This window comes from Neolamprologus multifasciatus, chromosome 7 (genome assembly GCF_963576455.1).
Source record: "Neolamprologus multifasciatus chromosome 7, fNeoMul1.2, whole genome shotgun sequence".
NCBI classification, from domain to species: domain Eukaryota; kingdom Metazoa; phylum Chordata; class Actinopteri; order Cichliformes; family Cichlidae; genus Neolamprologus; species Neolamprologus multifasciatus.
This window is the reverse complement of record NC_140445.1, coordinates 22,926,145-22,942,378: the sequence shown is the minus strand read 5'-3', so window position 1 is coordinate 22,942,378 and position 16,234 is coordinate 22,926,145. Positions and strand designations below refer to the sequence as shown.

The 16,234-nt window shown below is 40.9% G+C and overlaps 1 protein-coding gene across 1 annotated transcript; it reads right to left on the bottom strand.

The window, feature by feature from the left end:
- Window positions 1–2,674: 2,674 nt before the first annotated feature.
- On the bottom strand, window positions 2,675–12,672 carry mtfp1 (mitochondrial fission process 1). Its single transcript, XM_085167912.1, has 6 exons — window positions 12,521–12,672; window positions 8,600–8,727; window positions 7,076–7,308; window positions 3,234–5,528; window positions 2,975–3,160; window positions 2,675–2,864 (listed from the first exon to the last, which is right to left on the bottom strand). The coding sequence occupies exons 1-4, from the start codon at window positions 12,588–12,590 to the stop codon at window positions 5,462–5,464; spliced, it is 498 nt and encodes a 165-aa protein (XP_085024038.1). The 5' UTR covers window positions 12,591–12,672; the 3' UTR covers window positions 2,675–2,864; window positions 2,975–3,160; window positions 3,234–5,461.
- Between the last annotated feature and the right edge of the window lie 3,562 nt (window positions 12,673–16,234).

Below are 16,234 nucleotides of genomic sequence, written 5' to 3'. Positions count from 1 at the left end.
GCAGGAAAAGGGGATTAGGGAAGACGTTATGACAAGAAATGAAGGCATAACACCACTATCTCTGCTTTCAACTCATATTTCAATGGAACGTAATAATGCACATAAGCTCAGAGAGCACGGGCCAAGCAAAAGAGTTTGAGTTTTACCTCGTAGCAAAAGTCACGTAGTGTACACATGTAAAGTAAAGATGCTGTACATTTTTAGATGTCTTTCTAATGTCTGACATAATTTATATTTGCCTGGTACCTTCTGTTTATGAGAGGAATGAAGCTGGCCTAAAGGGGAGATAAAACGTGTTCGTTTCGGAAACTCTGGGCTTCATCTAGCTTCAGTATATATTTTTACAGGAATCGCATGAAAGTAACATAATTAGTCCATAGCTGTTGTTTAGATCATGGCATGATGTGTTGCTCTTTGAGACCTTTTCGTGTGCCTCACTTTGTCAGACAGGTTCTATTTAAGTGAGGTTTGATGGTAATCAGGCCGGGGCGCGGCAGTGACATTGAACTCAGCTGTCGAAGAAAATAAAATGTGGTTAATTATAGCTAATTTATGATTCAGCAGGGGAAGGGCAAATACTTTTTCCATGTAGGCCCAAGTTGGTTTAGATAGCTTCTGTTTAAATCATCATTTAGAAACTGCATTTTGTATTGACTCGTGCTATTTTTGTCTTATATTAACACTTGTTTGACCATATGAAGCAGTTAAATGTGACACGTCCAAAATACTTAGCTTGGACAAATACTTTTTCACGGCACTGTACTGCCAAAGAGCACAGAGAAGTTAAAACGTGAGCAACATTTGGAGTATAAAGAATAGCTTTTATTATCTGATATATATAAAAAAAAAAAAAAAAAAAAAAAAAAAAAAAACATTCATGGCGACAATGCAGTCGAAACTTGCATTCTTCAAGGGGTTTTTTTTGGGGGGGGGGGGAGGGGGGATTCTGCTTCAGACTGTGGATATCAGAGTGGGTTATGGGGGTGTAGAGGAGCAAATGAAAGGCTGGGAAATCATGGAGAAAACACACACACACACACACACACACACACACACACACACACACTGAGACATGTGAGAAGGAGAAAGGCAGGTCTTTTGGCCACTTGTGGCCTTCGTAACCCAGGCACAAATCATAGAGGGACATGGCAATTGGAGTGACAGATGAACAATGCTCCCCTTTTCCAGCCCCCTGTGAACAGGCCCATCCATCACAGCGGGGGAGATTAATTCAATTCATCAGTGTTTTGTCTCCATGGGCCCCCTAATGCCACCTGATATTGCTCAAAGGGGACTTATAAATGTTTGTGGATTTGATGTGAGCTTTGCTGCTTGACACAGAATTAAAACATTACTCTTTACTCGTAGCAGTACACAGTTTTTGCCAACAGCCTGCCATCCACCTCTGCCATAATTCTGATCAAGATTAATTCTTATGAAGACAAAATTGTTTGCCAAAGGCGGCCAACAAGAACATTAAGTAGAGTTTGCAAAGAGAGGGGGGCTTTAGTAATGGAAGATTGATGGTTGCAAAAGAAAACACAGGTCAGGTAGATTTTATTAAGGCATTCAAGATGTACAGCACCTTGAGGCATGTTGGCACGAGACTGCCTAAGCTCATTTACACAATGACCAATTTGTCCTCTACAAGAATGGGCGTTTTTGTCTCTGCTGGCCAGCAAACACATTCACAAAGATCTTAATAGAGGCAGAAGCAATGTTTGTGTTAAATTAAAAAAATAAAATTTAAATTAGGCTTTAACGGTGCATAAACACAAAGCGCTTAACGGCAGACTTTGAGTCATGAGGCTTATGGACATGCAGCACAACAGAAAATGTCTGCGGTTCAGACATTACCATATGTAACAGAGTATAAGCTCACAGTGCAACAGCATGACTGCAATTGTGCAGAAGCAGTTCTTATAGTTAAACAGCTCAAGCCTTATCCAAAAATTGTGTTAGTGATGACACCCAGTGGCTGCAAGATGCACAACAAGCACAAGTGACTTTTTATTTTTTTTTAAATAAAAGGAAATGCTCAGTTGTGGTCTGAAAAGGCTTCTCTCAAAATGCAGTTCATTACAGTTGAATAGTATCGCTGTGGAGATGCCCGCCTTGTGCATGTGTTACAGAATTGGCATTGATCTGTAGTGCGTACATAAAAACCCAAGTTCAGGTTTACAAATATCTTGCAGGTTCTATTTTTTTTTTTCCCTTTCCATAAATTGTGGTACAGAAATGTAAAGTAGGAGGCCCAGTGCTTAGCAAGAATTGCTGCAAGTTTTCATGGCATAGATTCATCAAGTTATCGGAAATACTCCTTGAAGACCAACATGAGGGTATCACAGTCTCGCAGCAGCTGAAAGTAGCTCAGCTGACAAGCAGTTAAAGTGTACCTAACAAAGTGGCATGTGCATGTGATACATGGTGACGATTAAACATGTGCAGCATGTGGGCTAAAGAATGATTTTTAGAGCCTGGAAAAAGCAGACAGTGGTTTGGGGACCACCATATCACTTTCATTATATGTAATCATATTGCTTTTTATAGACTTCATCACTGCCTCATTTTTAGGCACCTAGTGTGAACAAGTAACACCGAATCAGTCAAGACTTACAAAACAGAGCAGCGTGTTGCAAACATAATCCACAAACAATTGAAATTAGACAAGGACTTGTGGGAGTTACTACAAAACATTTCCTTTATTTAAGCATAACCCTCCTTCTGAGCCTGATAGTAGATTCTGCCTCCTCTCCAGACACACAGGTAGTAGGCCGTGCTCAGCAATCCCACTACAGACACCAGCAGGATGGCTACTACCAGGGCAATTTTCCACACTGCTGATCCTTCGGCTTTTTTGAAGTCTAACAAAGCAGAAGTGTCACAAATCAAATCTTAAGTGTGCAGGATGACCAAAAGAGGTCATGATTAATGCTGTTAGCGATCGTGTTAAAGGTATGAAACCTTAACCCACCTTGTTCCCTCACAAGAAATTGTTCTGGGGTAGTTGATTTTATCTGGTCCTTGGCTTCCAGTGTTCCGGCAACTTCTGATGAACTTTCAGGCATGCCATCCTGGACTGCTAGAAACTGTCCATCAGCATCAACATACTGTGGATTCTCAGTGATAAGCCACTCTTCCTGGGTGTACTGAAGCATGGCTGCAAGTAGATACTCAAAAATATAAGCCAATTTATCAGATCCTAACCCAACAGCATGCTGCTGTTTTCTTACCTGAATGACCACCAGACACGGCCAAAAGGGCCAAAAACACACACCAAAGCACAAACATGATCACAGAAGCTCACAACCAGCTTTCCCTTGGCTTTTTTAATGCAGCCACCTTATCTACAGAAGTGACATCAGCTGTGTTGTCCTGACTCAATCAAGGCAAATTACAGCAACTGAGCTCTCAAATCACATGCTTCGGTGTCCTTTAGAGAGCCCCCCCTTTCAGTAGTTAAACTACACCTCTTTCATCAGAAAGTGACAGTCAGTCATACAGAAATTGACCACACAAAGAGCAAGTTGTTATGCTGCCACTTGAAACAGCAGAGAAGAGTGTTCTTCCAGGAAGTGCATCGTAAAATCCAATATTTTGTCTGAAGTTCAGAGGTGGATACTCGGAGAACGTTAAAGCCATAAATATAAATAACTTGAGAAGCAGGTGTGATGAGATTAAAGCAATCACTGAAACAAACCATGAACAGACACAGATCATTTATTTCGTTACAGCTTTGGTACAGAATAACAGGACTGCTTAATATCAGATATCCACTCTAATGAATGGAGCTTTAACATTCATCACACTCCATATTGTGAACTACAGTAAACGAAAGTTTGAGGTTTGACCTTTTATTTTTTTGTCAGTTAAGGCTGAAACTGTGACTCATTATTCCCGCTTGTAACACACAGTCACACAAATCACACATACATTTTAAAGAACCCCCCCCCCCCCCTCCTTTTTTTGCAGCATGCAAATCAGAAATGTTGAAACTGAATACGAGCATTTTCACAAGGGTGGCACCGGTACACTTTGTAATCAAGGCAGGCATTTTGACATGTCACAACAGGAAAAGCACTGGTGTAATCGATGACATCAATATGTCATTCAAGTGTCCCGATTCCCTTTAGCACAGCTGATCAGTACATTAACTGCAAGCAGACTTCAGAGCCTCTATGCTTCCTGCTATTACAAATGAAAATAAGACTAAAATCAGGCTGAAAAACACCACAAAGTAAACGTGCTTACAATAAGATGATAACATTAAATACTGCACATCCTGGAGATTTGAGTATGTGTTTTAATGGAAACCCCCCCTCAAACAAAGCAAAGCAGTGCTTAGGTGATCTTGTGACTGGCATCACTTCTTTGTGTCACCACATGAAACATCACAGGCTTTTCCCTCACTGACAAAAATAAAACAGCGTGACACAAACATGTTAAACAAAGGTTATTGCTGATGGCCTTTACCTCAGTGTTTCAGCTAAAAAAGTGACATCTAATCAAAGTATCGTGCTACATTTTCATCAAAATTTGTGCGCACTCACGAGACGGGAAAACGATGTCCATTTACTGGCAAGTTACTTTTTCCCTTGCATAGTTCAGCATGAGATTCAGCACACGTCTCTTGACGTCTCAAAGAACTGCTTGTAAGCACAGAGTATCTGCATATTTCTGAATCACTTAAAACGTTTTTAGCAAATCTATTACACTGGCCCTTTGGAAAGTGATCATTCAAAGTCTGATCAATCAGTTTAATCTGAGGCCTACAGGAATCAACACTCTTGGTGCCAGAGAGACATGTAGTTATAGATCTAACATCTTCAGACTGCAGTAAATTACACTGTAGTCCACACTGATCTGGTACTGTATACACAGATGGTTGTAAAGAATGCTTTCACTGACCTTCCAAGTAAGAAAACCCTTTCAAAAAAGGACAAAAATAAAGTCAAACTTTAAGTTGGCAATGAATAACAGAATGGCTTTTTGGCCTGTCATTACAGTACCGCTGAATATGGCTAATAAATACAGCAAGTGAAGCCTCAGAGTAACAGTTCACATTGTGCTGTGTCTCTATAAGATAACAGGAGTATGGTAAAAATATATATATGTATACCGCTCCCAAAGAGCAGAGGTTCACTGTACTATGTAAAGTACTTTTTTTTAACCCATCATACCCATTTAAATATTTTGCTGTCACCACCCAGATCGCCCCTGAGAGTTTTAAATTCCCCAAAAGGGATATTTCACACAGTCGGTTTTCACTTCTTATCTATCTTAACTAATGTAGTACATTTCATAGTTCTGCAATTAAAAAAAAACCTACAGTATTATAGTTTATCTGACTAACTGTGGACTAATCTCATTTCATGGATCCCTTCTTTACACATCAGCAATGGTCTGCACAGACAGACTGGACTCCTGCTCAGTTAGAAGGGGGACAGTCTGTGATCCCTCCTTATTTGTGCTTCTCTTCATCACCGTAGACCTTCCGAAGGCTGGAGTCCAGCAGGTAATCCACTGACCTGCAGAGAACATGGGAGTGAAAATGCTTTTATTTACCATGAAATTATTTCTGTTCCAGTTCCTAAGCAGAAGTGCTGCAAAGAACACTTCTGCTTTCAACGGCTGCTGTTATGCAACGTTTTATCAGTGAGTGATAGCGGCTGAATTTGCTTATAAAGGGAAGGTAGTTGTACATGTAATATTGTGCAGCACCCATATTCTAAAACAATTTTTTTGTTATAAACAATACACACGGACTTAAAACCAGGGACATTAACTATACTGTGGTATATTTGAGCAATTGCCAGCATTTTGGATAAATAACCTCTCTTATTTTCTCTCTTATTTTAACTTACTGAGATTCTTATTCTGTTCTGCTGTATTTTATTTAGGTTTTTACTAATGAGATCCTTTCCTTTATGTTAATCTATTTTTTCTGTTTTAATCAAGTTCTTTATTTGGGGAATCAACCTGGGTAGTGTCAGAAAGGATGAGATTGCCCTTACAAGTGGTGGGGCTTCCCCCCAAGGGAGGGACTCTTTCATTATAGACAAGCTGAAGACATTAGTTGGGGAGGGACTCAGACCAGAGTGGTACTCCTCTGCACCTACGGGGGGAAGTTAAGGTTGTTGTAGAATCAGGCCAGGATGGCTCCCGTATGCTAGATGAGGTGTTTCAGGCATGTCCACCTGAGGATCCTCCTGGAGGTGGTGGCCTCGGAGAGTTGGTGTGAGCAACTCCGCTCAGACTGCTGCACCCGAGACCAAGTAACTATCAGAAAATAGATGGATATTTAAGGCTCTTTTTTTTAAACTTTGTGTTTAATGTTTTGGTTGTAACAAAGAAATTCCCCAAATTTTGGGATAAAATTAATCACCAATTAATATTCCTCTTTTTTTTTTTTTATTAATGACCACTATACATTGTGCTTAGGGTGGTGTAAACTTTTCAGGCTTCATCAACAAGGGATGATATAAAACATTTCAGCTCTTTAAACTAAAAGCTTTAAACTAATTAGGTGTCAATTTTACAAATATTTCTGAATTTTTAGCATGACTTTTTTTGTATTTTTTGCTTGTTTTTTTAGGTATTTTAAGGAATACATCTAGCATTATTCTACTCCCATGAAAAAACAAGCAATGCATTTCTTCTTTCATTTGTCTCACATGTCTCAAAACACCTGGGCCCTGTATATTTTATCCTTTATTTAAGTAGCAGTGAATAGGACATTTGTTGGGGAAAGACAAATCCCATGAAGACATAATACTGCTGAGCCACTAAATGTGTTACAGTAGAAACATTTGAAAAATCATGTTAAAAACAATCTATTTAAACATATACAACACAGGCTTTAATAAGATTTAATATGATGTCAGTCCGGGAAGGCTATCCACAAGGTTTAGGAGTGCGTTTATCATTCTTCCACAAGCCCACTTGTGAGGTGTTGGAAGATCCATGTTTTATGGACCTTGCTTTGTGCACTGGTATGCAGTCATGTTGGAACAGGAAGTGCCATTGAATTCAATGATTTGGATGAGTGAGTGAATATACTGTAACTTGTGCTTACCTGTCTATTGGAGTGATGATGAAGGGGATTGTAGAGAGACCTATAGCAGTGGTGGTCCACTTGCGGACAGGTAATGGCCACCTCGTGGTCCTTCCTAACAGGTACAGCGACGCGGCACACACACGGTTAATGGTAAACCCTGGGATGATCACGGATGCAAGAGCCTGCCACACAAATGTGTCCACCACTGCCACAGCAACCCTTGTTGTCCTCTCTGGGTTGTCCCCATGGGCCTTGAGACACAGTTGGATATTTGGAAAAATGAGGGTTGTCACAACTGTTGTGGTCAGGTTTTAAACACAGTTAATGATGAAAGTTTCAAGAAGCAGTGAAGGGGATAAGCAAGTTTAGCTGGACTTTTCAATTGAACCAAAAGCTACAAGCAGCAATATGAAAAATGCATTCTCTTTTAGTCTGAAGATCACTTGTAACACCTTTTGCAAAAAATGAAGAAAAAAGTTTCCATTCATTTATTTTAAACTATGATCAAATTCAATTTTGCAGTTGCAACTATGAGGTGTTACAAGGAATGCACAGTCTCCCTAGATCTCGTATTAGGTTGACATCATGACACATAGACATTTATTGAGATAGTAAATGTTTGCTTACAGCTGTGCCAAATGGTTATAAGAGGAAAAAAAGGTGCGCCAAGTCTATGTCCCAAGTTTGGTTTAGCAAATCAGTGGGACAAATTTCAGAATTTTTTGCCTTGAGGTTCAAGAAGAAAAAAGAATACAAAGAAAGAACAATAAGAGGAAAGTAGAAACATGTCTGTGTTTCTTTATGATCCTTTCAGATAGTGGACACTTGTGGGGCTTATAACCCATTAAAAAAAAATATATTTACTTGCCAGTTTTAGTATGTAAAAGTCAAACTGTTCAAATAAAAACACTTATAAAGCACCATGTCTCAAGATCAAATCCATTCCAGGGATCTCGGATCAACTAAGGTCTTTTTCACACCTATGGTTCATTTATTATGGTCCAATTTAGATGATGAGTTTGCAAACTTGTAGCTTTTCTCCGTGGTTTGGTTTCTGTTCACACAGAAAAATCCAAGGGAACTCCAATCAAACTAACATGTGTTACTACAAACCAAGTGAGAATGTCCAGTCTGCTTATTGGCCAGATGTATCTGGGGCGGGAGGAATAAAAGTAAATACAGGAAAGAAAGTGTTGTGTTCTGGACTATTGGAGAACATGAGCGAATTTACATTCATTTTCACAGCTAGTTGCAAGCCTGTACAGACCTTTGCACATCTAAAGTACCATGCTGGATCCTGAGCACATGTGACTAGGGGTTGCTTTTTTACGCACAAACTTGCAATGTACACCTGGTATTTGGTAAATTTCGAAGTCAGACAAACACAAATGAATCTCAGCAAGGGGGAAAACGAAATAGAATTCAACTTAAAGTCACTAAAAGCTAAGATGTATTTAAACCCTTTCCTTGTTACATAAAAATGAAAATGTACCCTATAAGGTTTATTAATGAAGATACAATAAACTAATGGCAATATCTTACCACAGCTGCTTTCTTCCCTTTGTCCACGGCATCAGCAGTAACATATGCAGTGGCCACAGCATAGCTGCCCCATACCAAGCTCACTGGCACAAGAGCACGAAAGGCCTCCCCGACTTCGTTGGCATACCCTGTGGGAACAGAGAAATAAATGCATTCTAAGTCTGCTTTACATACACAATAGCCTATCAGGTGCTGAAGCTCCAGAGCAGAAAGCTAATTAACAGTTCTAAACTTTTATTCATGATAATAAATTTATGATATTCAAAATAGAGGATCTCTGCAGTATTTATTTATAAGCTAGATCGCAGGACAAGATACAAATCCTGAAACGAAGGGGCTAATAAACAGCTGTATCTCTTTCCATTTCCATTCCAATGATGGTGGAATGACTTACACTTCCTAGATCTTTTATTAAGAAGTCACCTGCGCCATATCCCATAGTACATGAACATCACTGGTACAATTAACACCAGTCACACAGGAGCATTATCTTTGGTTCAGTGACAACAGAACCAGTGGAGCGTGGTGGAGTCAAATTCTGCTGCCGCTGTATGATTACATCAAGGGTACTGCGGGCAAAACTGAAGCTACTGTTCAAGCACTGCCAACATGTCTGTCACAAGCTTTGTGTTTTAACACATCAAAAATCAGCTAAATCCCATGTAATCAAAAATAGTCTGAGTATACACGATGTAGTGCTTGTTTTTGTCTCGACCACATGTCACATAAAACTAAAAGAAAGAGCAGTCAGAGTAGCAACAACTGTATACAAAAGACAGAGGTTACCGAATACCAAGCGATTGATTGAAGTATAGGCAAACATCATGGATTTTCTAATGTTACGATTGGTGACAAAGAACGTAGGCCACAAGATGACCTTCTACAAAAACCAGCCATAGCAAAAGTTGATGAACTGGAATAAATGCCTTGCAGTCTGAACCAGTTCCAAACACACCCGACAGTGATCACATCATAATAGAAATGAAAATCAGTCTAAACTGCAACACTTCAAGTATATGCACAATTGGTTTGGCTGCAGCTTTTAACATAGCTCACACTGGTTTTCAGTCATTTCAAGGTTGTTTTGGGTTTTGTTTTTTGACAATATCAACACAATTCCACCTTCTTAACCTGTTCCACCTACTAAATTTGCTTTCCTGCTACTTCCTCCACTTACCCAAACTGAAAATGACTGTTTTGACAATCCAGGACTTGCTGAGGCACAGGTGCAAGGAGACACACTGAGACTGCAGTGAGATATCTAAAAAATAACTCAAACTGTCATTTTTCACAACTCATCTCTGTGTATTTTGCCATTTTGATTCTGTCTCCTAAGGTTTAAAGGGGAGAGAGACCATTTGACTTCAGCATCAGCACACAGTTCAAGAGCGTGCATCTCTTATGGTATGGGGGTACATTACTGCCTATAGAACTGGCAGCTGGCACATCTGGAAAAGCATTACCAATGCTGAAAGGTTTTAGAGCAACATGCTCCCATCCAGACAGTGCTTGCATACTTCAGCAGGACTATACTAAACCACAAACTGTGTCTATTACAGCAGAATGGCTTCATAGTCAAATAGTCCAGGTGCTGAACTGGCCTGCCTGCAGTCCAGATTTTCTTCCAACTGAAAAGACAATTAATGCATCATGAAACGAAAAATACAGCAAAGAAGACCCAGGACTGCTGAGCATCTAGAGTCCTATATCAGACAAGGACAGAACAATATTCCTCTCCCAAAAGTCAAGCAACTGGTTTCCTCAGTTCCCAGACATTTATGGACTATTGTTACAAGAAGGGGGGATGCTACACAGCAGTAATCATGGCTACGTCCCAAACTCACAGATTTCATCACATGGTACACTTTTTCATTTTAAATATTTGACGGTTACTGCCCAGATCAGCTACTGGATTTGGACCAGAAGGTGAGGGTAACATTAACCAAAAGATAAGAGCCCTTCTTTTTTCTACAGTGCATGCCATCAAATGGTGTACTGATGAGGTAATCTAAGAAAGCACTGTCTAATAAGAAAATATGCCATGACTGCTGTTTGCCTAGCAAGACAGGAACGTTAGTTAGAGAGATTGGGTGTGTTTTATGTGCTCACAAGATAAGATAAGCAGCAGAGATAAGGACCACAAATGCTGAAAAAGATAGCAGGACGTGAGTGATAAAAGTGACGTTTAGAGATTTCCATGAACAATTAGTGAGTGCTCACGTATGCAGCGGGGCAATTCTGCTGCATTATTTATTAGCATCAGATTATAAAAGTAAATTGGTATTAATCTACAAGCACATCAGACAAGCCACTGTCTCTTCTAATGCCATCCACCAATAAATAGCCTCCCGTGTTTCACTGCCAAAACACTTTGATTTGGGGGGAAAAAAGTGCGCCATTCAATGCTTTGTGGTAACATGCTCAAAATATCTCTAAAACAACCAAACGTAAGGAATTTAGGTAATCTCAAAGGTCATTAATGGATCTTCCTACTAATTTAACTGATTATTTTTGTTATAATTAAAATCAGTTAAGTTTGAGTTGGATAACCACCACCTGGCAATTTCATCGCAGTATGGAGACATGTAATATTAATAATAATTTCATGTAGAAATGTGTAATGTTTCTTAACCTCCTAAGACCCGAACTCTTCCACAGCATGCATTTTTAAGTTCTCTTTGATATTTGGCCATATTGAGGCCCGATGAATGTAAAAACAAAGAATTACCAGATTTTTTTTTTTTACCCGATTTTTGTTTCTAAGAAAAATGAGATCCACATATGCAGATATTCATTTAAAATTTCGATAGAACAGTAGCAGTATAATGTCCTCGTGAGTGGATATCAGGCCCTTGTAGAGCAAAATTGAGTACTTTGTCTAAATGACCCAAAATGTGATGTCCACATATGTGGACGCCAGGTCCTAGGGGGTTAATGTACAGAATAATATAGCTGGAAAACAAAAAACTGATGGTTAATATTTTTAGGTCACCCTCGTGCTGCCAAAACAGCTCGGACCTGACCTCAGGGGGTGTCCTGTATTTTGTCACCAGGAAATTATCAGCAGATCCTTTGTGTCCAGCAGGTTACTCTGCCCGTTCACCTTGGGAGCTTGGGGAATCTGGACGCTGGGACAGTATCCGTCTCTGTTATTCACGTTCCAGTCAACCCTCAGGTTTTTGTCAGGTGGAGGACTGCTTTTGCCATGGCATGCTTGACCTTCAGTGCTTTTCAGTTAAAGTCAAAGTAGCATCCACATGAATACCGGCACACATCGTAATAAGATCATTATTGCAGCTGAATTAACATGTAGGTGCTTTCACTGTTGCGGCATATTGACACATACAAAAATGACAGGAATGCACATTACGCCGCATACACACTGCTACTACCGTGTTACTGCTGCCTAGTATATGTTATGAAAGCTGAGGAGGCATGTAGCCTGTGGGAACAGCTGCAGAGTTGATGCCCTTCAGGACTGGTTGCTGCTCGCGCCCTCCCTCGCTGTAATAGCTGGTAGAGATGGGGAAGTAAAGGGAGAAATACACTAACCTTTCATAGGATCACGCCTGGCCGTTTCTCAGTGGTTGAGTCACTGTCTCAACTTGCTCGTCAACTGCCTTCACTGAGTGATTTTAAGGGCTAACCGGGACAACTTCACGCCGTGGAGTTAGTAGCGCACTGCGTCTTACATAACAGTGTGGAAACAAAACCGCGACACTGCCGAGCATACCTTCAATGCTTCAAAATTATACCATGCAGTAGTAAAACGACCTTGAACAGGCAACTTTACTATAAATAGATATTGAGGAGAGTGGTTGGCTGCCTTTGCTAACTCCGAGCTAGCTAGCATTTGGTCCACACTCTGTCCTGGCAGTGAATTTAGCGCAAGTAACCAGAAACCAATTAAACAACACATACCCAGGAAACGGACCCACGTATCTCGATAAATATCCACCGTTTTCTCCAGCTGTTCTTTAGTGGGATCCATGGTTTCCTGCCTTCCTTCACACCATCCCCCGCTGCCAAACTCTGAGAGGGGGCGTGGTCTCTTTTACAACATCCACTCCGCCGACCAATCTGCTGTGCCTGCGAGCCAACACAGGGCGGCAGCAACATATTACAGTGTAGGTTTTCAGGATTTTCCAAGCGATCGCAGAAGGTAATAAAATGTGACATTGTCAGACTGTATGCCACCGACTGGCTGGACAGCGGCGTTTGTAATGGAAAACCATTCGAGGTTGGCGTATCGATCCGAGTAGGTACTATCGGAAAAGGGTCTGCAGATTATCATGACCTGGATGACTAAGAACCTACAAACGTGGCAGTGTTTCCCAAAGTGTAGGCCGTAAAGGTACTGCATGTGTGCAGTAGTAATAACAGAAATCTAGTTTGAAACTACTCACAAGTTACATATGGGGGGAGGGGGGGGGGGTGTCACACATTGACCTCAACACTTATAATTGGGTATAGTGGGCATATAACAATCATTAGCAATTTATAGCCAGGTTACCAAGCAGCCTGTTTTTTTTCTTAATTAAGTATTGTTCATAAATTTACATGCACAGACCTGCTGTGTATGCTGGCTGCCTTAAATGGAAAGCCAGTAAATGCAAAGACTCCCCACACCCAGGACACCACCTGTTTACCTTCAGGGAAGAGATATTGGACCATTAAAACCTGAAAAAACAGACTAAAAAGCAGCTTCTACCCCAGGGCTTTGTCACACATTAGGAGGACATGGGAACAGAAAAGGGAAAGACGACAAAAGGACACACACAAACACACATAAACACGGGCAGAAGTTGTCAGGTCACCAGTTCACCTCCTAAATCTACTAACCTTTACATGTGCTTTTGTGCTAGAAATGGAATGTCCACTGAAGACTGAACATACTTAATCTCTACGCCTTGCCATTGATCCCCTTGTGCCTTCATCTAGACATCTAGACAAGAGACATTTACTTGACCACACTCTCACATGCTCTGTACCTACGTCACCATCCCTGACAGCTGTAGCTTGGCCCATAAGAGGGAAAATCATAAGAATGTGTTACTTTGCAAAATGTACGTAGGGTTCCTAAATCACATATGGCACTGAGGACATTTCTTTTGAATACTTTTTAATAATCCCTTTAAAACCAAGTTAATGCTGAAAGTACAAACATCACTAGTGTCACATAACTTTGCCGACATGTGGTCAACAGCAATGTTTTAATGTTCTTCGTTATTAAACATTCGCACATGAATAAGTGACGTCATATTCAGTACTTACCTTTGACAGTTCGGCTGCTCCCTTCTGCCGTATTTTGCGGCAAAATTATCCACACCCACCGCCGCGCTATGAATTGTGGGATATATGGGACCACGAAGCGTGCACCGGACCACGCTTGATATTTGGGGAAATCGACGGCGCATTTGGAGTATGCATTTCAAGTACACTTCGAATTGGGACAGCCGTCGTCGCGTGGCGGTGACGTAACCGCACTTAAAATGCGTACTTCAAGCGTGCAGACCCTGAAATGGGACACAGCGAATGACAGGACTTCTGTCAGGACTTCCGGTTAAGTGAATGCTGGTGCGCCTGGCTGCCGCTGCTCACCTGTTATTATTATTATTATCATTATTTTTATTATAATTTTTTCAGTTGCTGACAACAATTTGAATCAAGTATCTAAGGTGCAACCCTGTTTTGACTTGTTTTTGCAATATTTGCAGGTTTCTATTTGTCACAGGGTGGAATGGACAAGTTTAACTTGGTGTTTTTATTTCCTTGCATGTAGTGCTGTGTTTTGTTCTTTGATCTTTTATTAGCTTGTAGTGTTTTATCTTGTGGGGTTATTGCATGCTTTTTGTTTTCTAATATGTGATTTGTTCCGGGGGGATGCACCACCACCACCCTCCTGATCATTAACCTGACACACCTGGGACCAATCAGAGGCAGCGGGATGGTGCCTTATGTCCCTGGGACGGTGAGACCATGGCTACACGTGTGAAGCACAGCACAGTGGCAGGCAGAGTTAGGAGCTCTGCCCATCCGGGGTAAGTCCTGATCAATCCCATCTAAGACAAATCGGTGAGATACAAAGAATGGTGACTGCCGCTGCCCCTCTCTCCTTTTTAGTTAGCAACAGAACGAAGAGGCAGACAGGACAGCGACAATTCTGCCGGTTTCTGAGCCGTTTGGACTTTTATGGGATTTTATCTTCGTGGCTGAGGCCATTGGATTTTAGCTGTATTATTTTAATGTTTTTAACTTTAACCTTGCCTGGTTCACCTCATATCTCTCAGACTGCACTCAGTTTATCCAATTTAAATCCCACTCTTCAAGTCTCTATCCTGTTTCTGCTGGTGTGCCCCAAGGTTCAGTATTAGGGGCCTCTTTTATTCATTATTTACATGCTCCCTCTTGGTCATATATTTTCCGAAAATATAATATAAAATTTTCACTGTTATGCCGATGACACCCAGCTCTACATTTCTTCTAAACCCAATTCATCCCTCCCACCTACCTCCCTCTCAAACTGACTTATTGAGATTCGATCTTGGTTCTCCTCCAGTTTTCTTAAACTTAAAAGTAATGAAACTGAAGTTTTACTTGTTGGTACAGCCTCTATCTTAACCAAATCCCACAGTTTTTCCATTAACATTGAAAGTTATCCCACCCTTCCCTCCCTCAGTTTAAGAGTCTGGGTGTCATACTTGATAATACTCTTTCATTCCAGTCTCACATTAATTACATAACCTGGTCTGCATACTGCCACTTACGTAATATTAACCGACTCCGTCCCTTCCTTACTCCCCATGCTGCTGCCATCCTTGTCCATAGTCTTATTACGTCCTATACTGATTACTGCAATTCCCTCTTGTTTGGTCTCCCTAAAAGGTCCCTTCATAAACTCCAACTTCATCAAAATTCTGCAGCTCGGGTCATAACTTGCACTCCGTCAAGAGCTCATATTACCCCAGCTCTTCAGCAGCGTCACTGGTTGCCCATAGAAGCCAGGATAAACTTTAAAATCTTACTTCTCACGTACAAGTGTATCCATAAATCTGCTCCTTCCTCTTTGTGTGACCTGCTTCATATCGCCACTGTTTCCCGCCCTCTCAGATCCTCATCTGCTATTCATCTTATTGTTCCGTCCGCACGTCTTAACACTATGGGGAACAGAGCCTTCAGTCGCTCTGCTGCTCCGCTCAGTTTCCCAGCAATCAAGATTCTCAAGTAAGTTGTCTGTAAAGAGGCAAGAAGCAGCTGCAGAGCTTGCTGCTACTGAAGCAACTCTGAAGATTATGGAGGAAATGGAAAGTGAAAGAAAGACACTTGAAATCCTTGAAGCAGAGAATGCTGAGAAACAGAAGGCATTAGAGCAAAAGCGAAGGGAGCTTGAAAGGCTAGAAACAGTAAAGAGAATGAATGGTGCTAAAGCACGTCTGAAAGTGTAAAATGAAGAAGGAAACTCAGATGAAGAAATATCAGACTTGCATGAAAGGAGCAAACGGAGAAATGCTACATCTAAACCGATGAATCAGTTTGCACATTCGCAACTTAATGCAAATGCAGAGACGTTTTATATGTCACAAGCCACCTCAAGGTCACGACCAAGAGAATGCAAACAGGAACATAGTACCACAA